The sequence below is a fragment of the Solea senegalensis genome, linkage group LG10 (assembly GCF_019176455.1).
Source record: "Solea senegalensis isolate Sse05_10M linkage group LG10, IFAPA_SoseM_1, whole genome shotgun sequence".
Classification (NCBI taxonomy): Eukaryota; Metazoa; Chordata; class Actinopteri; order Pleuronectiformes; family Soleidae; genus Solea; species Solea senegalensis.
The window spans coordinates 25,016,094-25,037,455 of record NC_058030.1 but is presented as its reverse complement, the minus strand read 5'-3'; the positions used below and the strand labels follow the sequence as shown (position 1 = coordinate 25,037,455).

Below are 21,362 nucleotides of genomic sequence, written 5' to 3'. Positions count from 1 at the left end.
CATCTCTGATTGGACCTCAGTTTGAGAAAAGTTATTAATTCTACTTCTGTAATGTCTCGTTCATAAAATCTAAATTCAAACTTAAACAAATGGTGATATCACTGGTTGAATTGTAACAACATAATTAACATAATTAATTATGTTGTTACAAATAAACATTTAAATATGTTGTGGACTGAATAAAACAATCGTGATATTGTGGCTTGAATATCTTGATAATATCGTAACATAAAGACAAATGTAAGAATGATGCTACAGAACTCGCACTCACCGTGGTTAATGCGCAGGAACAAGTAGAAAAAACAAAAGTGCTGTATGTCGACGACTGATTTACTGATTTAAACGCAACAGTTAACAGTGAAACGAGAGACAAAAGATGTTTTTGCTGATTTGAAAATATTGTGTGTAGGAATTAGTGACAGCTGGTTGTGAGACAGAGAGAGAGACACTACAAATCAATATTTCATCATGACGTGGAAAATGAAGACAGCAGGAGAAACTGAATCAGCTTCTGAAAAGTTGTCTTAATACAGTTGCAAGAAAAAGTACAGTGGGTACAGAAAGTATTCAGACCCCTTTAAATTTTTCACTCATTGTTTCATTGCAGCTATTTTCTAAAATCAAAAAAGTTGATTTTATTTCTCATTAATGTACACTCAGCACCACATCTTGACAGAAAGAAAACAGAAATGTAGAAATTTTTGCAAATGTATTAAAAAAGAGAACTGAAATATCACATGGTCATAAGTATTCAGAGCCTTTGCTCAGTATTGAGTAGAAGCTCCTTTTGAGCTAGTACAGCCATGAGTCTTCTTAGGAATGATGCAACAAGTTCTTCACACCTGGATTTGGGGATCCTCTGCCATTCTTCCTTGCAGATCCTCTCCAGTTCTGTCAGGTTGGATGGTGAACGTTGGTGGACAGCTATTTTCAGGTCTCTCCAGAGATGCTCAATTGGGTTTAGGTCAGGGCTCTGGCTGGGCCAGTCAAGAATGGTCACAGAGTTGTTCCGAAGCCACTCCTTCGTTATTTTAGCTGTGTGCTTAGGGTCATTGTCTTGTTGGAAAGTGAACCTTAGCCCAGACTGAGGTCCTGAGCACTCTGGAAGAGGTTTTCTTCCAGGATATCTCTGTACTTGGCCACATTCATCTTTCCTTCAATTGCAACCAGTCGTACTGTCCCTGCAGCTGAAAAACAACCCCATAGCATGACGCTGCCACCACCATGTTTCACTGTTGGGATTGTATTAGGCAGGTGATGAGCAGTGTCTGGTTTTCTCCACACATACCGCTTAGAATTAACACCAAAAAGTTAAATCTTGGTCTCATCAGACCAGAGAATCTCATTTCTCACAGTCAGGGAGTCCTACATGTGTTTCTTGGCAAACTCTCTGCGGGCTTTCATATGTCTTGCACTGAGGAGAGGATTCTTGCCATAAAGCCCCGACTGGTGGAGGGCTGCAGTGATAGTTGACTTTGTGGAACTTTCTCCCATCTCCCTACTGCATCTCTGGAGCTCAGTCACAGTGATTTTTGGGTTCTTCTTTACCTCTCTCACCAAGGCTCTTCTCCCACGATTGCTCAGTTTGACGGCCAGGTCTAGGAAGAGTTCTGGTCGTCCCAAACTAAGGATTATGGAGACCACTGTGCTCTTAGGAACCTTGAGTGCTGCAGAAAATCTTTTGTAACCATGGCCTGATCTGTGCCTTGCCACAATTCGGTCTCTGAGCTCCTTGGGCAGTTCCTTTGACCTCATGATTCTCATTTGCTCTGACATGCACTGTGAGCTGTAAGGTCTTATATAGACAGGTGTGTGCCTTTCCTTATCAAGTCCAATCAGTTTAATTCAACACAGCTGGACTCCAATGAAGGAGCAGAACCATCTCAAGGACAATCAGAAGAAATGGACAGCATGTGAGTTAAATATGAGTGTCACAGCAAAGGCTCTGAATACTTATGACCATGTGATATTTCACTTTTTCTTTTTTAATACATTTGCAAACATTTCTACATTTCTGTTTTTTTTCTGTCAAGATGTGGTGCTGACTGTACATTAATGAGAAATAAAATCAACTTTTTTGATTTTAGAAAATGGCTGCAATGAAACAAAGAGTGAAACATTTAAAGGGGTCTGAATACTTTCCGTACCCACTGTATGTGAACCCTTTGGAATTATCTAGATTTCTGCACAAATTGGTCATAAAATGGGATCTGATCTTCAAGTCACAACAACAGACAAACACAGTCTTCTTAAACTATTACCTCACAAACAATATGTTTTTATGTTTTTATTGAACACACAACATAAACATTCACAGTGTAGGGTGGAAAAAGTATGTGAAGCCTTAGACTAATAACTTCTCCAAGCACTCATCGGAGTCAGGAGTCAGATGACCTGGAGTCAATGAGACGAGGTTGGAGGTGTTGGTTAAAGTTGCCCTGCCCCTATAAAAACAAACACCAGATTTGAGGTTACTATTCTCAAGAAGGACTGTGTGATGTGAACCATGCCTCGCACAAAATAGCTCTCAGAACTCTACGAGTAAGAATTGTTGACTTGCATAAAGATGGACAGGGTTACACAAGTATCTCTGAAAGCCTTGATGTTCATCAGTCCACGGTAAGACAAATCGAGAAAGTGCAGCACTGTCACTTCTCTCCCTACGAGTGGCTTCCTGTAACAATGACTGCAAGAGCACAGCACAGAACGCTCAGTGAGGTGAAGAAGAATCCTAGAGTGTCAGCTAAAGACTTACAGAAATCTGTGACACATGCTAACATCTCTGTTGACAAACCTACGAGAAGTAAAACATTGAACAAGAATGGAGTTCATGGGAGGACAACATGGAGGAAGTCACTCCTGTCCAAAAAACCCCATTGCTGCACATTTGAAGTTTGCAAATGAGCACCTGAATGTTCCACAGCACGACTGGCAAAACATTCTGTGGACAGAAGAAATCAATGTTGAGTGTTTTGGAAGGGACACACACCGTTATGTGTGGAGAGAAAAAGGCACAGCACACCAACATCAGAACCTCATCCCAACATCATGGTCGCAAGTTCGATTCCACCCCTGGCTAGTTGTACTTGATTCCATTGTAAGTCGCTTTGGATAAAAGCGTCTGCTAAATGACATGTAATGTAACTGTGCAGCATGGTGGAGGAGGCATCATGGACAGATTGTCATCATCAATGGAAAAATCAATTCCCAAGTTTATCAAGACATTTTGCAGGAGAACTTAACGCCACCTGTCCACCAACGGAAGCTCGACAGAGGATGAGTGAAGCAACAGGACAACGACACAAAGCACAGATGTAAATCAACAACAGAAGAAAATCCACCTTCTGGAGTGATCCAGTCAGAGTCCTGACATCAACCTGATTGAGATGCTATGGTATGACCTCAAGATGATTCACACCAGACATCCCAAGAATATTGCTGAACTGAAGCAGTTTTGTAAAGAGGAATGGTTCAAACTTCCTCCTGACTGTTGTGCAGGCCCGGCCCTCACCAATTAGGCGCCCTAGGCAAGATTTTAGGTGGCGCCCCCCTTGCATTGCAATAAATTACACTGCTGTTGTACATACTCACAAGAAACTGAATAGCTTTATCTTGGACATTGTTTTATTTAAAGAAAGCAATTGCCCAATCAAAATACTTATTAGAAAGAAATACAAACAAATATGAAGTGAATATATGAAATACAATATAAACATATAAATATAAAGGAGATGGCCAGTCAGCAGGGTCTATTGGAGCAGCAGAAGGAGCGCTTGATGCTGCTGCATCACTGCTGGGTTGTGCTGCTGAGGTGGAGGCAACAGGAGTTGGCCAACTCTGGCTAATATGAGTGAGAGTTCGGTTCCATCAAAGAGGATGAGTTTAGCCCCAACTCAGTAACCATGGAAACTATGACTCAGGCTAAGCCTCAACCATGGCTAAGCCATAACTGTGGCTCAGGTTTCCGTTCCATCAATCTGAGCCTCAACCCTGTTCCACCAAGGAACTAACACAACTGGCTAATGTGAATGCCAGCCAAGTAACCATGGTAACTTATGCTGCCGGGCAAACCTGGTCTGTAGCAGGCTAAAAGTGAAGCTTAGCACCATCTATGATCAAAGAATGGCCAATAGACAGAAACAGAGACACACAACTGTCATGGAATGATAAAATAATATGTAAAACATAAAATATATAATAAAATGTATTCAAGAAATTATTTATACTCATAATTATATATTATCTATAAGTACATTAAAGAACATTATCACCAAAATAAAATATAATAAAAAATAAGACACAAATAAATACAAAATTAAACTAATTATCAAAAAAATATAATAAAAGGAAATTGAGGCATTGAAAATAAAAGATTGAATATGAACACCAAACCACAATTAGATGATTGATTTGCTAAAATGATTCTAGATAAATAACTTTTTTACAATCAATAGATCTGTCATATGATTATTTCCTATAGAATAACCAACATTGCATTTCTTCATGTAATAATCTACCATCAATTGTATGATACATTTGATGAGTCATGTAAAATACTTTGATTAAATGTAGCCTATTATTATCAAAAATGTAGGCAAGGCCACTTTATATAGCACATTTTAACACAAGGTGATTCAAAGTGCTTTACATAAAATAAGATGAAAATAACAATTCAACATGTAGCATGTGGGACAAAATACAGAAGTAGCACAAATACAGCATGTAAAAATGAAAATGATATCAATTCTATACAATTAAACAGAGGCAGATGCAGGAAATAAATCAAAGCTATCCCATCAATTTGCGTAACAATCAGTTGATAAATGTGATGAATATTACTATTCTAACATTACTACTAGGGCTGCCAAATGATCAAATATGGAGAATTTCACATAAATTGCAGTGAAACAATAATGCTATTTTAATTATGTTCATATGAATGTTACTTATTAGGGCTGTCTTTCTGTTCTTTGGGGATTTTCCTTTTAATTTTCGGGATTTGGTTGCATTAATAGGTCCACATAATTGATTAGTTATTCAACAGCACCGCTCGCACCCAGGACACGGCTCAAGACCATGGGGGACAGAGCTTTCGAAGCTGCCGCTCCCCGTTTGTGGAATGCCCTTCCTGACCACCTCAGAGCTCCACAGACGGAGGATGCTTTTAAAAAAAACCTCAAAACCTACCTTTTTAGAAAAGCATAAAACTTTCTTTTATCTTGTTTTTTAAAATGTAGCACTTTGTTGTTCAAATGTAAAGTGCAATACAAATAAAATCTACTATCATTATTATTATTAGTTTAAAACAAAAACCATCAAGAAATCAATTGGAATTGCCAGACCTGGCTCCACCTGACGCTTAGTCAAGCCTCAGCTCATGAAATTGTTTGTGAGGTATTAGTTTAATAAGACAGTGTTTGTCTATTGTTGTAACTTCGATCAAGATCAGATCACAATCCGTGATCAATTTATGCTGAAATCTAGATAATTCCAAAAGGGTTCACATGCTTTTTCTTGCAACTGTAAATAAAGAAATAAAGAGTCCAAGGATTGTTTTTTTTTTAAAAAAAAAACAGAAAGACTTTATTTCCATTTTCCACTGTGAATTATACAGAAAAACTAAGTCAGAGACAAAATTAAATACAAAAACAAAGATTTCACTCTTCAGACGACTCTTCATCATCGTCACCATCATCGTTGTCAAACGCAAACCTGATTTATTTACAGGAGGAAATTTAACCATCTTTATGCTCCTGAAAACACACCAGCATGTCGGCTCTCGTGTCCTGCTCCGCCATTAAATAACAGGAGGGGAGGGGGCGGGGTTAGTGGAGGGTGTTACATACAGTATTTACACACAAACACATCTGTACATCCACCGTACGCCCGAGAGCACCGACGCGCCGCCGTTTTTAAGTTCCTTAAACGTCGACGCACAACAGTGGATTTTAGAGTCGCTGGTCGGAGCAGAAACGGACTGAAATCGGACAAAATAAGCTTCCATTTTCCGTGACGCTTAGACCCTGTGACTGTGACTATGTTAAGTGCTCAGCCACAAGGGGGCAGCGGTCGCACATTTACACTGCGACGGTGGACGACACTGAAGTATTTACAGACACGAGACCAACACGTTCACGTCACAACCAGCGCCATTTTCACTCCGTCACGCTAAGCTAAGCTAACTGTTGACATCGGGGTTTGTGTCACCGACTGACGTGGGATTAACATGGACTTCCTTTGTGTAGCGTCGCGTTTGTGTTCACGTTTACCAGACAAAGAATCGGTACAAAGTCGAAGCGGCGACGCTAATCCCGCGTAAAGTTGAAACGTGAAATAATTCAGCGATAAAATCTGTTCAGACACCCTGGAGGAATGGGCGGAGCAGGAAGTGAGTGAGGGAATTGTGTGTGTGTGTGTCAATAACACACTTTACAGAGACCGTAGTTAGCTTAGCATTAGCTCCAGGGCAGTGCGGGATGTGAGAAATGGTGCTGGGTGTGTGAGCGCCCCCTCTGTCCAGATGTTTAAACACGTAAAAAAACAGACTACACTTTAATATATTTGAATAGAAGCTAAAACACGTGTGTGTGGTCAGCATGGCCCCGCCCTCACTGCCAGCTGCCCTTCATCTTCTCCACACGCTTCATGAGGTCGTCGAGCTGCATGCTCTGGGCGGAGCCACGCGTGTGGGTGTGTGCAGGAGAGTGGGTGTGGTCCTGCTGGTACATCTCTCTGGACTCTTTGAGCTGAGACAGTTTGCTGTGAAGCATGTCTGTCGACGACGGCACCGACGGCTTCGATGGCGGCACCGAGGACAAGAGGGGGCGCGGCTGGGGCTCGCTGTCTCCGCCCCCTCCCACGCCCTGCAGCACCAGGACAGAGAGAGAGAGAGTGAAGAGGTGAGTGTGTGTGCGGGTATTACTAATGTTGTGGGGACCTAAAACTGTTTACATTGTGGGGACTTGTCTTCCTTGTGGGGACAAAAATCAAGTCCCCACAACATAAATGACTACATTTTAAAGGGGACATATTATACCCTATTTCCCCCATTAAAATAGTTCCCTGGTGTCCTAATGAACATGTCAGTGACATGCTTTGGTCAAAATACCATAAGGATGAAGAATCATAGTAGTTCAATAACCCTGCTAAACCCGCCCCTTTCAGAACGCTCGGTTTTCGTGCATGGTCCCTTTACATGCAAATGAGACACAGGCAAACACAAACCCACTTCTTCCAGGGGGTTTCTGATTTGTCCTCATTACAGCTCTATTCGTCTCCCCCTCCCTCCACTAGTTCTCTGATAATATCAACATGGCAGCGTGCGCAGAAAACAGCGAGAGTGCCGTCACAGGAAGAGACGTCCTACATAAGGATCGAGCCGAAAAGTGCCGAACTGTAAATCAGCGGCGCGCAGCGAGTTGAATAAACTGCATGTTGCTGTATCAGACTGGAGACTGTGCTCCGGAGACCTCAACCCCGCTGATCGCCACCGCTGACCAGCTCCGGTGCTCCGGGCAGTTTAGGCAGCGCGCCGCTGGCGATCAGCGATGACACAGAGAGTGCAGCACCGCTGATCAGCGGTGGCGATCAGAGGTGGCGATCAGTGGTGACACAGAGAGTGCAGCACCGCTGATCAGCGGTGGTGATCAGAGGTGGCGATCAGCGGTGACACAGAGTGTAGCACCGCTGATCGCCACCGCTGATTGTCAGCGGTGAGCTGCATAAACAGCTGCTATTTGTGATTGTATCAGACTGAGTCTGCGCTCCGGACGTACTGAACAAATATGTTTAATTAGGACGTGTCAGAATGGTCAGTTATGACCTCTTTGTGATCTTTTCTTAACAATTTGTGTGTCTGTACGTCGGTGAAATACGTCCCCTGACTAAATACGGCGACCGCTGGCCGCAGTCTGATGTGAAGTGGTGCAAACACACGTTTGCTGACTTTATCCGGCACATTAGCTTCATATATAAAATCCTCTGTAAAACACTGTGCTCCACTGTGCAGCCACAAACAGCACACTTGTCCCTCCGCATTAACATAATACCCTCTTCCTCCCTCGCCTGCACTCTCGCAGGGACAAGGTGGAGCTAAGGTGGAGCTCGCGAAGTAAACGTACTGGTGGGGCGGTAACATTCGCGGTGAAATGCGCATGCTGCCGTCATAAGCGCAGGGAATTCAACATCGAGCGTTTTATCGCCTATACTTACACTAAGCGGAACCACGAAAACATGACTGAGTATTCTTTTTCCACACTCTGGCGACTGGTAGGGCCTCCAGAGTCCCAAATATCAGTATTAAAATGGTTAAAAAGTTGATTTTGCATAATATGTCCCCTTTAAGGTGAAGATATGTTTTAAGGTTAGGTTGAGGTTAGGATTAGGCCACGAGTAATTGAGATTAAGGTTAGAGTAAGTCTCCAGGAAATGAATGTAAGTCAATGCAATGTCCCCTCAAGTCATGAATGTGTGTGTGTGTACTCACAGTGGACATGTTCTCCATACCACATCTCTGTCTGAGGATCTTCAGTCTTCTCTGGACATCTTCGTTGCTCATATTTGAGTCCATACTGTGTTGTTGGTTCACTGCGCACGCGCGCGCACACACACACACACACACACATTACCACTTGGTTCTAAAACATCAGTTTTTCATCATTTTTCTTCAGTCTTTATTCCAACGGTGCCTAAAGTGTGGCTCGCAGCCCTCTAGTGGGCTATGAAAGGTTTCCATGTGTTCATTTCATGTTTAGGTTCAAAAAACGATGTTTAAACATTTCTCATGAGTGAGTAACAACCCATCATATTTACACATTTAACAATCTTACTGTTTCTTATCTTATTCTGCAAATGAAGTGAATTCACTTTTATGTCCAAATGTGAGCCAAGTAAATCACTCGTTTTTCCTTAAAACAGTCAAATTAGAAATGCAGAGATCAGAGCTTGTGTTCCCCACTGCAAACATGTTCAATACAGACTTTAAAGATTATTATATTAATAATAACCCGAGTAGTCCCGAGTGACCCCGAAGCCAGCGAAGTTACATGTGGAGTGCTGTGCACGTATTCTTCGGCTGTGACTGTATTGACTGAGTCCAATCTGTAGCTGTCCACACTGTTGCATTGTGTGCGTCATGCGTAAATGAGAAGTAAGTTTATACTCTGTAGTAGTATGTTGTCTTCTGCTACTTCTACTACTACAGTGTGTTTGAACACTAGATGGCCGACGTGAAGCGTGTGAGTGCGGCTGTGACGTGGTACCTGCTGAGATCTGGACCGGAGCTTTGCTCTCTTTCTCGGACTCAATCACACGCAGGCCGCGCTCCACGTAGCTCTGGAAGAACTGCGTGGTGTGCTGCAGGAACAGATCCAGGTCCACGTCCGGATACTTCTGCTTAAACTCGTACAACTCCGTCAGACCCTGAACGCACACAAACACACACGTGACTTTTCTTCGTTACATGTAACTCCAGCGCACGCACGCTCCCTCGCTCCCAGCGGCTGGACTCGCCTCTTTGGTATTCTCCTTGGAGCCGATCTTCTTGAAGATCTCCGTCAGAACGTCGCTGACCATGGCCTTGGACATGCGGTCCTCCTGCAAACACAACAACACTCTTCAATTCAGACGCCACACGGTCCTGGAGACCGGAGCGGCGGGATCGGGTTTAGCGTTCACTGCTCACCGATCGCAGAACGCTCTTCTCGTCTCGCTCGCCGTCGACGGCGTAGAGTTTGACCATGCGCCTCATGTACGTCTCCAGCTGCGACTCGCTGCGATTCTCGATCAGGGTCAGGTGGTCCAGGATCTGGTTCACACACAAGAGTAACACAGTTAAGTGAGAGACGTGGAGCAAACACGACGCCGTGAAAACGCTAACGCGATTAACACCGACTTCATCAACTGAGCAAAAAACTCAAATCAAGACTTACATTGCAAATAAAATATGGATTTAATCATTCTGATCATGGGCGGAACTTAGGAGGCTGCCTGCTGATTGGCTCCTGAGTTTTCAGAGTGACAAAGTCGTCACACGCAAATAAAATGGTACGTATCCAACGGTTAACTTACAGTTATCGCTGACGCTCCGAAACTCAGTAGCCAATCAGCAGGCAGCCTCTTAAGCCCCCCCCGCCCAAATAAAAAAAAAACACGGCAACGCAAAAAAACGCAGTGAACTAAATTATGAAACATAAGTATTTTCAAACGATTAGATTGATTTTTTTATGTGTGTATTTTTTAGGTTCTTTTTTGTCTTGAGACAAATCTAATTCCACTGAAGAAACTCCACTATTTGTTAATTATACCCCAAACACCAGCCAAGAGCTTTGTGTGTTTTAAATGTGTCCTGGAGCTCCAAACTCAACCTTTGTGGGTTGGGCTAATCCAAAATAGTGAAAACAAGGGGGTGTTCTCTGAAGACAAGCTGTTACCTGTGAAACACGGCTGCTCTGAAAACACCCCCATGAGCACTCGGTACTTTCCTCCTGATGAAATTAACCATCGACTGTATGAAATGAACATGGCAAAAAATCCAATATTCTCATGTTGAAGGTTAAAATTGATTTAACCATTGGTTAATAAATGGTCAGTTTTTCCTCATACTATTGTTCTCTGTTTAAGTAATATCACTCGATCAAGCCTATCCTAACATTCCGCACTACAAAATAAGTCATTAAAGTATGTATGATTCGTGCTGATCGTATGATTAAACTTTCATGATTAAACTTTTTTTTTCCCCCCCAAATCAGAGTTTCTCCAAACAAAAGCATTTTGTATTTTTGGGATGAGCGGTGGCGTCACCTTGACGCCAGTGAGTTTGCAGATCATGTGCAGCAGAGTCTTGATGGTCCGGTACGGGACGTCGCTCTTCAGCTTCTTCAGCTGGTCTTTGGGGAAAACCTTCATGAAGTTGTGGATGTCTAGTAAGATCCGGTCCAGGTTCATGTTTTTGATGGTTTGTGGGAGGTAGCGGATCATCCTCCACAGACACTAAAACACACACACACACACACGATCATATTTCCATGACGACACGTGATCGTAATTCCAACAGAAACCTCTCTTTTCCTTACCTTCATGACAAGTTCAGTGAACATAGGAGAAGACGCCGTCATGAACAAACTGTCCTGAAGCAGCACCAGCAGAGCACTGTCCACAGGCAGGAGGGGGCGGAGTCAGATCAGGTTCAACAACAAATCTCAATGACTGTGTTCAGCTCTTCTGTCAGCAGCAACGCCAGGAAAACACATTCTAGCCACTTAATAACAGACAGTGTGAGACAGACGTCTGTAAACCACACACACGTCTGTCTCACAGTGAGATAAAGACGTGATCATGTGACATGGATGTCGTACAGTAGATTGAGTGACAGGTCTCTTGTGAAGTGGCTAAAACTGATGATATTCCTGATCTCCTCACTCGTTCCTCACACCTACCTGATGATGTTGGTCATGTCCGACTTGTCCAGGACACTGATCATGAGCAGGTTGACAGACCTGATGACCTGCTGTCCGTCTTCGATGTCCTCCACTCTGCTGTCCAGCATCAGCGTGATCACGCCGTGCATCAGGTCCTTCAACACGCCCATGGACGCCTCTTTGGCCAGTGACTCCATGGAGAAGAGCTGGGAGGACAAGGAGCGAGACGCGTTAGCAGCGCGGCGACCGAGACCCGGCGCCACCGGCACGACCGGAGCTGCGGCGACTCACCGACAGCATGTTCCCGATGATGCAGCTATACAGTTTGATGATATCCTTCTTGTCCAGCCGCTCGTCGGCCATGTGTGTGGTGTAGATGAGCCTGAGCTGCATGAGTGTTGCGATGAGGAACTGATCGATGTGTCCCGACATGACGGCCGCTTTGTCCTCCTGACGCAGCACCTCGTCAATCTGTGGATCAAAGGAGAGGAGGCGAGTTTTCTAACCCCGATGAAGAAATGAATCCAGGTACTCCACTAAATATTTGAGAGAGAAACGAGGAACAGAATCAGAGAGGACACCACACAGTCCTCCTTCAGTGATAGAACCTGGTCCCTGCTGACGAGGTTAAGCTGAGCCGATACTAACCTGTGACGTCAGACTGCAGGTCACTGATCGGTCCGAGTGTGTCGTCACTGAAGGGTCATGAGCGCGACAAAGTCTTTTTAAATGATCTACAGTTGGACATGAGTTTTAATTCTTATAATCCCAAAATATTGTAGTTCCAAAATCTATTCATAATCCCTAATCCCACTGATTGGTCAGTGTCGTCACTGAAGCCAACAATGTCTAACTGTATATCAAAGTGAAAGAGACTTAAAATGGTGAAAACATGACCATTCATCTGCAACATTGATCAAATGTGTTTTCACAGAGGAGTGTGGTGGATTTAGAGACCGCACATGCAATGTGGGGATTAGGTGAATTGGACACTCTAAATTGACCATAGGAGTGAGTGTGAGAGTGAATGGTTGTTTGTCTCTAGCTGTGTGTGGCCCTGCGATGGACTGGCGAACTGTCCAGGGTGTACCCCGCCTATCGCCCGATGTAGCTGAGATTGGCACAGCACCCCCCGCGACCCTCTGGTGGAGGATAAAGCGGTTAGATGATGACCATCGCCACCACGTTCACTGCTATGAACCATTGTGTCAACTCATCTGAACTAACGATTCTAATGATTCTCTTTCACCCAAAACAACTGCTTTACAAGTCACTTGTGTCGCGGAGGAAAAAAACACATCACCACAGACCGGCTGTGATGACTCTGCCCACTTTGAGGGGGAGGTTCTATGACATCATGGAAGAGAAACCCAACCACGTAGAGCCGAGTCAGGTCTGTGTACCTGAGCCAGAGCCTGGATGCTGGTGTTGATGTCTCCACTGGCCACCTGAGAAATTACCAGGTTGATGGTGGAGGAGGTGCTGTAGTGGAGCTGATCAAAGTGGGCGGGGCCAGACTGCATCCTTCTGATCCTGAGACAAGAACCACAAACAACAGCATCAGCTCTGTGTGTGTGTGTGTGTGTGTGTGTGTGTGTGTGTGTGTGTGTGTGTGTGTGTGTCTGGAGTGTTTACAGGCATTCTGGGATTGTGGGTGTGTGTGTGTTTATGTGTTTACAGGCGTTCTGGGATGGGGACGGGCTCCAACAGCTCATCCAGATTGAATTCGATGAGTTCTGGCATCTTGCACTCTGGGCCCATGTCGCTTTCGATCGTGTCCAGGTCCAGCTGGAACCTCTTAGGGATGGAAGGGTGGGAGGAGTCGCTGTGCTGTGAGTTCTGACCCGTTTGGCTACATGGACACAGAGAGATGTTTAAGTACAGCTCCAGTCTTGACTTACATCTCACTCATGTGGAATAACAAAACATTCTAACAAGTTTTAGTAGTTTTGGACACAGTCATTTGTGTTTTAATTGTCCCAACATCTATGTAACGCACCTGACTGAACAGAACCACTTGGTGTTAACGGAATTTTTGAGGAGTGGTAGATTCTGACAATGACATGAAAGGAGGGAGGAGGAGGAAGAAGAGGAAGTACTCACATCCTATATGTGCGATACATTATTCTGTTCCCAAAGGTAGTTTGGCAGGCAGAGCAGAGAGAGAGGAGGAAACCACACAGGAAGAAAGATGAAGGGTTAAGAGACAGGGCTGAGCGACAAATGTCTTATAAATAATCTGTAGATATGTCTTTATCCTAATATACTAGATATGTGCATATAAAGCTGCACACAGATTTGTTTCTCTGGACTCACTGGTTACACTGTAAATAAAGTGAAATTACACTGTAAATACACTGAAATCACAGTGTAAAATACACTGGAAATTACAGTGTAAAATACACTGGAAATTACAGTGTAAAATACACTGAAATCACAGTAAAATACACTGAAATCACAGTGTAAAATACACTGAAATCACAGTGTAAAATACACTGAAATCACATTGTAAAATACACTGAAATTACACTGTAAAACAATGAAATTACACTGTAAAATACACTGAAATCACACTGTAAATACACTGAATAAATATAATCTATTGTTTATGATCTGTATGATGTGATCTTAGAATACACTTGTTACCTTTCATTTCATGAACGATACAAACAATCCCGTCACTGGGTGTAATCAGATTACTTCAGCGTATATTTCTGATTACCTTACCGGATGAAGACAGATTACTGACGCAATAAAAATTAGATTACTTCAGTGGGGGCAACCAGATTGTTTTTGTTGAATCAGATAACTTGAGTGCATAGAACCCAATGATTACGGCATACATGATCAGATCATTCCAGTGGATGTATTCATATTACACAGCTGTATGAAATCAGATTACATGTGCAGTTAAAATCACATCTACTACAAACAATGACACGGACTATAGATATGGTCACATTCTGCTATAAAAGATGAACACATATGTAATATCGATAAATCGCCCAGCCCTGAGACGAGTGAGTCGACATGCAGCAACTCAGGAAAACACAGTCAGAAGAGAAGGAAACATCGAGCAGAACAGCAGCATTGAACAAAACATGCTGGTAAAACTTGGTTCCAAAAAACAAAAAGACATTTGACAGCCAGTGGAAAATAGTCAGCTTTGGATTTTTCAAAGGGATAATTCAGTTTTAAATGTGGTTGTACGAGGCCAGTGTTAACCCCTGCTGGAATATCACATATCAAGATAAAATTAGTTGGCAATTCATTTTAATACTGTAGTAATTAAACCACTCACTCCCGCACCAAAGTCCGTAGAGAAAATAGAAAATAGAAAACAAATGCAGATGGGCATTCCACCGCATTGGTACACACAATCTATTTACATGTTCAAAAAGGAGTGGGAGGAAGTATAAACTTATTTATTCCCACCCAATTTTCCATTTTTATTTTCTTAGCGTCCTGCTTACCATCCTTTTTCTCTAAAAATGTCTTTTTTTATTATTATATTCTTATAATCTGTGATTATGGGGTTCCTTCTTCCTCTTTGTACTTAATGAAAATCCATTCTTTATACCTCTTTTTGAACTGAATCAGGCTTGTACATTGCCTAAACACAACACCCATACTGTTCAGTCTTTCCCCCCGGACTGAAACATAAAAACTTTTCACTGTGGTACACACAGTCACAGTTTACAAATCTAATTTCCCACTCAGATTATAACACCCTTACTATTGAAGAACAATCCTTGTAAATTACCAGGTATTTTATGCTTTGAACATTATTTGTGCTGTTTTTAATTCTACAATATCGATGAACTTTATTGTTTTTGACTTATGATCTCGATATCCAGCTTTATAAACTATTCTTATGGCTCTTTTTTGCAGTATGGTTAGTGATTGCAATGTAGATTTATATGTATTTCCCCAGACTTCTGTGCAGTAAGTGAAATATGGCAAAACCAGGGAACAGTATAGAATATGTAGTGACATGTGATCCAGAATATACTTAGCTTTGCTCAATATTGAAATGCTTCTTGACAGTTTAGATTGTACATGGTTTATGTGAGATTTCCAGTTGACCTTGTCATCTATTATTACACCAAGAAATTTAATTACATGCACTCTTTCGATGTCCACTCCCCATATCTTTGTCTTGTCAAACCAGACTTTTATCTTGTCCATTTCAAGGGTTATCACCTCTAATAGTCTCTGGCGATGAGCCCCAGAACAACAAATACTTGTGTCATCTGCAAATAATACCAGCCTGAGCACCTTTAAAACTTCACAAATGTCATTAATATACAACAGGGGTGTCAAACATACAGCCCGGGGGCCAGAACCGGCCCGCCAGAGGGTCCAATCCGGCCCACAGGATAAATTTGTTAAAATTTCACACTAATCTAAACGTAATGTCAAATGCTCCAGATACCCTTGACTAAATTTTTGTGCCTTTATAGATCCAGAACAGCGCCAAACTGTAGATCACTTAAAACTACTTAATAATCCTAAAAACGTGGGTTATTTTCTGCAACAACTACAGAAGTGTGGTGTTAAGTCACTGGTCACTCGTGTGTGTCACGTATAAAACAGAGTCACCGCTGTCTCATTCAGCTGTGCAATGATGACTCCGCCCACGTTACGTAGGTACTTTTTTGTAGTGGGGATGCAACCTAATCATGGCAAGGCGAAGAATTGTGGCAGTAGGTACAAGTATATAATTTGTGAAGTTGTGTTTATCATTACATGTCATTTAGCAGACGCTTTTATCCAAAGCGACTTACAATGGAATTGAGTACAATCAGCCAGGGGTGGAGTCGAACTTGTGACCATGATGTCTTTCGCACACAGGGTACCGGTCTTAACCACTGAGCCACTCCACCTCCCTGTTTTGTATAAGGGAATGACATTTGCTATTTTCATCTTGCTCGGAATTGACCAGTTTGAAATGATAAATTACAGATGTAAGTAAGTGGAAATTCCCTCTATGAACTTTTGAACTAAAGTCATATCAATTCCGTCACAATCTGTAGAACTTTTGGTTTCACAATTTTTAACAATATTGATAGTTTCTTTCTCTTCCACTGCTGTGAGAAATATGGAGGCAGGATTTCGAGCAATTAACTATCATTCCCTTCTGCAGAAGGCACAGAATCAGGGATATTTACCACAAGTTCAGGCCCAGTTTTAACAAAAAAAATTATTGATTGATTATTGTGGTTTTAAACCTCCTTCATGTTGTAATTCTCCTTTTCATTATCGATAAAGTACTTGGGATAACTCACTTGCTTTGGACCATTTTTTATTACCTTGTTTAGTACGCCCCACACTCCTTTCATGTTATTTTTGTTTTTCTCCAATACTTTGATAGCATTCTTTCTTACTTTCTCTTAATATTTTAGTTAATTTATTTTTATATATTTTCTGCATCTTCTTTCTGTTTTGTGAATACCTTGTAGAGTGTATTTTTCTTTTTACAGGCATTTTGATCATATATTGACTTAAACACTGTTAAGAATGTATCATATGCTTCCTCAGTGTCAGTTTCTTTGTAAATTGAATCCCAGTCCTGCACCAATAGGTCATTTGTTATTGCTTTTTAACATCACACACAAACGTTACAAAACTTCAGTATCCTTACATACATATTCTTAAGATACTGAAGACAACAAAAGACTGCTAATATAAAGTCTGGAATTATAAATAGATTTTGGAATTCAAAGTAGATTAATGAGTTGTTGAATGATTAGTTCTCTGTATTAATCTGAATTATTCATCTGGCTAACATTCACACATGCATCCTGTGTCAAAGGTGACGTACTTGAGTTTGTTGGGGTCTTCCTGGGCAGACTTGCGGAGGAAGGTGGCGTTGGGGTTAGTTGGATGTTCCTTCTGAAAACGTTCCGTCGTGTTCTGCTTGGCGGGCGCTGCTTGGGTCTTCTTAGCTGAACGTTTGATCCTCTCCTCCAGCATGCTCATGTCTTTCTCAGACAACTGTAAAAACAGAGAGATGATCGTACAGGAGGACGGTTTGGTGGACTGTCGAGTGCAACAGTATCGCGGTTGCCAACCCTTACGTTTCCAATGAGTTTGTAAACTTGTTCCCCACAGGCGTTATAGACTGCCACCACGGTGTTGAGGGCGGCGTTGCGGACAGATGTGTCTCTGTCGCCGATGTGAACGGCGATTTCCTTCAGGGACTTGGCTGGAGTCGGCTGACACACGTTCATGCCGTAGCCTTCGATCAAACAGCCCAGCTCCTCCAGACATTCTGAAACATTTGGGATGTTGGGCATCAACGCGGTGATGCGGAACGTCAGCGTGTCACTCACTGCTGCTCTTAAAGGGCCAGGGCAATGATGGGAAATGAAGCTTTTCATTTTACAGTTCTAACTCGACTCGGTTTGGTATTAGTCACGTTGTTTTCCATGACTTCATGGCTCCTTCTAACCTGGAATCTTTTTAAACCACTGATTCTAATGATTCAGTTTCAACCCAAAACAACAGCTTTACAAGTCTGTAGTTTGTGTCGCGAAGGAAACCACATCACCACAGTTTCATGCAGCTGTGCTGCGATGACCCCGTCCTCGTTGAGGAGTCACTATGAAGTCATGGAAAACGACACAACGATGATTTCTCCCACCTCTGTTACAGAAGCGTGACATTTGTGCATCATTATTCTCCTAATGAAGAGACGTACCAGCTCTCTGTTTGGAGTTCTTGGACTTTGTTCCCTCCATGAGTAAAGGGAAGACCTTAGACGCTGGGTGGACATTACACAACATTCCCAGAATGGCCCGCACATCTTTACGAACCACATCCTTCGGTTCTCCGACCTGAAGGAGAGAGTTTACACGTCATAGTCGGACCACGACAGACAATCAGAAGTAGTTTTTGTGACAACTCACCTTGAGGATGAGGTAGGGGATGAAAGAGTTGGCCTCAAACTCGGTCAGGTGGTAGTTCTCACGGTTCAGCATGGCAAACAGCAGCTTCAGATATTCCAGCACCTTCATCAGCACGGTGGTGTTTGTGTCGAAGAAGCGCAGCGTGACCCACTTCAGGATCAGGTCCAGGCAACTAATCGTGGCTTCGCGCTCGCTCTCCAATCTCTGTTGAAATGCAAAATAAAATCATTAATACAGAGTCAACTCCTACAAAAACCTCCAAAACAAACCGTGACTAGAAATCAAACATGGCTGTCACCTCTATCATGACTCCGATGGCCTTGACGTGTCTCTGGAAGTCGTTGTGGAAAAGCTCGTCCAGCAGCCACTTGGCTGTGCAGGTGGACATCCGGCTCTTCAGCTGCTCCACGTACTCGTCTCTCGGAGTGATGAAGTTCCACTTTAAAATCTTTGGTTCAAGAAAAAAATCATCTGCACGTGAACCAGTCTCTTCTTCCTGAAGATCCTCAAGTTTACTGATGTTACAAATAAAACACCAAACCTTTTGTCGATCAGCATGAAAAACCCAAAACATAAATCATTGACGCTTCAGTCCACGTGATGGTGCCATGGGCTCAGTCTCACTACAGCAGTTGTAAGTATAACCAGTAGTGAGGACATTGTGGAAGGTGAGGACAGTCATGCTCACCGTTTGTGCTCAGACACAAGAAAGAAAACAAACTGTGGACCTGTTCATGAGGATGACAGAGGACAGTATGGACCAGTGGTCACCAACGTGGTGCCCTCGGGCACCTGGTAGCCCTCGAGCAGCCAACGAGGTGCCCGTGGGCACATTTCACTTCACCTCACTTGCATGTATCCATATGATCACTGAGTAAAATGTCCTTGATATTGTTTATACAAACTGTGATAATCATTAGGAGTAAGCACTGGAATTAATGTGTATGCAATTCAATGCATAATATTCATCATCTAAATGGTAAATTGCACAAAATAATAAAAATGAATATGGTAGCCCTCCATATTATTCTCTACCCTTCAGGTAGAGCTCGGTCTCAAAAAGGTTGGTGACCCCTGGTATGGACTGTTGGCCTACTGCACAGTGTCTGTCATGACCAAAACAAATTTGTGCCCTCAGATTCTGGCGTTTCACCCAAAACCTTTACCCGAGATTTTGTTCTCTGCTATTTGTAATTCTTAAACACAGCATTTCTCTTTTCCACAGCTGGAGCAGAAGCATTTGTTGTCGATCAGATGATTAACGTGGATAAACAGAAGGAGACGTCATGTGACGACGGGATTGTAAACACGTTACCTTCAGCTGCTTCTCTTCCTTCACCCGCTGCTCCTTGGCGTTGGGGACGTGGATGAAGATCGGCCCGGACTTGTCTTCGTCATCTTTCGCACCTTTGGCCAGAGGCTTCTTCCCAGCTGCAGGCTAAAAACAACAACGTCACAGCGTGAATGAAGCGCCGTTAGTCGACTTTGATTTAGATTTAGGTGGTCTGGAGGCGGAGATAAACTCGCTGTTTTAGCCACGTATTCACTGAGATGTTCACACACGTGTTATCAAAGAATTCTGTGTTTTAGGAGCTGAAAGTTTTGTTTGAAAACACGTCCCGTCTTTAGAGATTTGACAGGCACGAGGACGCATCCCGTATTTAGAGATTTGACAGACGCGAGGACACATTCCGTCTTTAGAGATCTGACAGACGCAAGGACGCATCCCATATTTAGAGGTTTGACAGACGCTTGGACACGTGCCGTCTTTGGAGATTTGACAGACACAAGGACACGTCCCCTCTTTAGAGGTTTGACAGACAAACAGACATTAATTGTCTCTATCCTCTCGCTCTGTTATTATATTTGATGTTTACGTCTTCTTCTGAATTTTTTGGTGCAACATTACAGCGCCACTCACAGTCCTGTCATGTGTACTACAGTGCTTTGAGTCAATCCTGTGCTTATTTTATGGGGACATTTATGAAGACAGCAAAGAAAAAGATGTTTAGTTAATAGTTGACCACTGTGGAAAAACAAATAGATGAGTGAGTTTTTTTCAAAATTAGACTCAACAATTTTAGCTTTGAATTGATCATGAATAGAATGGTTTGCTGCAGCCCTACATCAAACACGGTGAGCGATCACAGGTCACGTGAGGCGGCTGCGATATTGCGTATGCGTAGCCAACGGTGAGTTTATTTCCGGCCTTGAAGGGCAGATGGAGGTAAAGGTGTGTTATGCTGAAAACAGGACAGTGAACACAGATGAACGGTGGTGAGCATGCACATACAGAACACATGTATTCCTTTGTTATTACATGTTAAAGACCCATTTCACCTCAGAACTGTGTGTGAATCTGATTACAGTCGTGGTTATTGGACTATGGTGGCCTGGAAGTGCAAACCATTATTACAAAAACAGCAAACAAATTTCAGGGACACTATAAAACAGTGACGTGAAGCAGTGACCACTAACGGCACGTTTTAACAAAGTTACTGTATTGTGATGAAAATGTGTTTAGTTTTCGTCTTTGTAAATTTATTTCATACAAACTCCTTTTGGCTTCATATGAAGTGTTTAGTTTTTCTCCATTTTCATTGATAATAAAATGCTTTCATTTGTTGCTGTTTACAATGTGGACATAAGGTTATGCAAGTTAAACATCACATTAGTTATGTAGTTAGATGTGTCTGATGAGGGTCATTTATAATTTTATTATTGTTATTATTGATGTTATGTTCATGTGTGTCGGTTTGATTTTTACCTTTCACACTAACATTTATCAACCTCAGCTCTATGATGCACATTTTCACTCGGTTTTCTTGTCGACTGTTATGTTTGATTCATTTGTCCTGAAAACATTTAAAATGACATATTTTAAGCTAAAGTAAAACTACTTCAATCTAAAGTAAAACAAATAAAAACTAAAAGTAAAGAAAAACTGTCAATCAGCAAGTCTTATAGGGCACCTCTTCCTTTTAACTTGGCTTTCAAAATAAGAGCCACAGATTGTGGCTTTTTACGACCTCTA

General features: G+C 42.5%; 1 protein-coding gene across 3 annotated transcripts in view; it reads right to left on the bottom strand.

Annotated features, from left to right (window-relative positions):
• Positions 1-5,550: 5,550 nt before the first annotated feature.
• The window catches only part of ckap5 (cytoskeleton associated protein 5), a 47,894-nt gene continuing 32,082 nt past the window's right edge, over positions 5,551-21,362 (bottom strand). For 2 of the 3 annotated variants that reach the window (XM_044035388.1, XM_044035390.1), the window contains 18 exons: positions 19,644-19,766; positions 18,627-18,776; positions 18,329-18,532; positions 18,121-18,256; positions 17,498-17,691; positions 17,242-17,414; positions 13,521-13,544; positions 13,096-13,269; positions 12,821-12,950; positions 11,709-11,888; positions 11,436-11,623; positions 11,073-11,148; positions 10,801-10,989; positions 9,683-9,805; positions 9,511-9,594; positions 9,261-9,420; positions 8,486-8,586; positions 5,551-6,863 (listed from right to left, as the gene is read on the bottom strand). In XM_044035388.1, coding sequence (XP_043891323.1) covers positions 6,609-6,863; positions 8,486-8,586; positions 9,261-9,420; positions 9,511-9,594; positions 9,683-9,805; positions 10,801-10,989; positions 11,073-11,148; positions 11,436-11,623; positions 11,709-11,888; positions 12,821-12,950; positions 13,096-13,269; positions 13,521-13,544; positions 17,242-17,414; positions 17,498-17,691; positions 18,121-18,256; positions 18,329-18,532; positions 18,627-18,776; positions 19,644-19,766 — 2,664 coding nt within the window. In that variant the 3' untranslated portion in view covers positions 5,551-6,608. The remainder of the gene's footprint in view (positions 6,864-8,485; positions 8,587-9,260; positions 9,421-9,510; positions 9,595-9,682; positions 9,806-10,800; positions 10,990-11,072; positions 11,149-11,435; positions 11,624-11,708; positions 11,889-12,820; positions 12,951-13,095; positions 13,270-13,520; positions 13,545-17,241; positions 17,415-17,497; positions 17,692-18,120; positions 18,257-18,328; positions 18,533-18,626; positions 18,777-19,643; positions 19,767-21,362) is intronic. The other variant, XM_044035389.1, reaches the window with a different exon arrangement.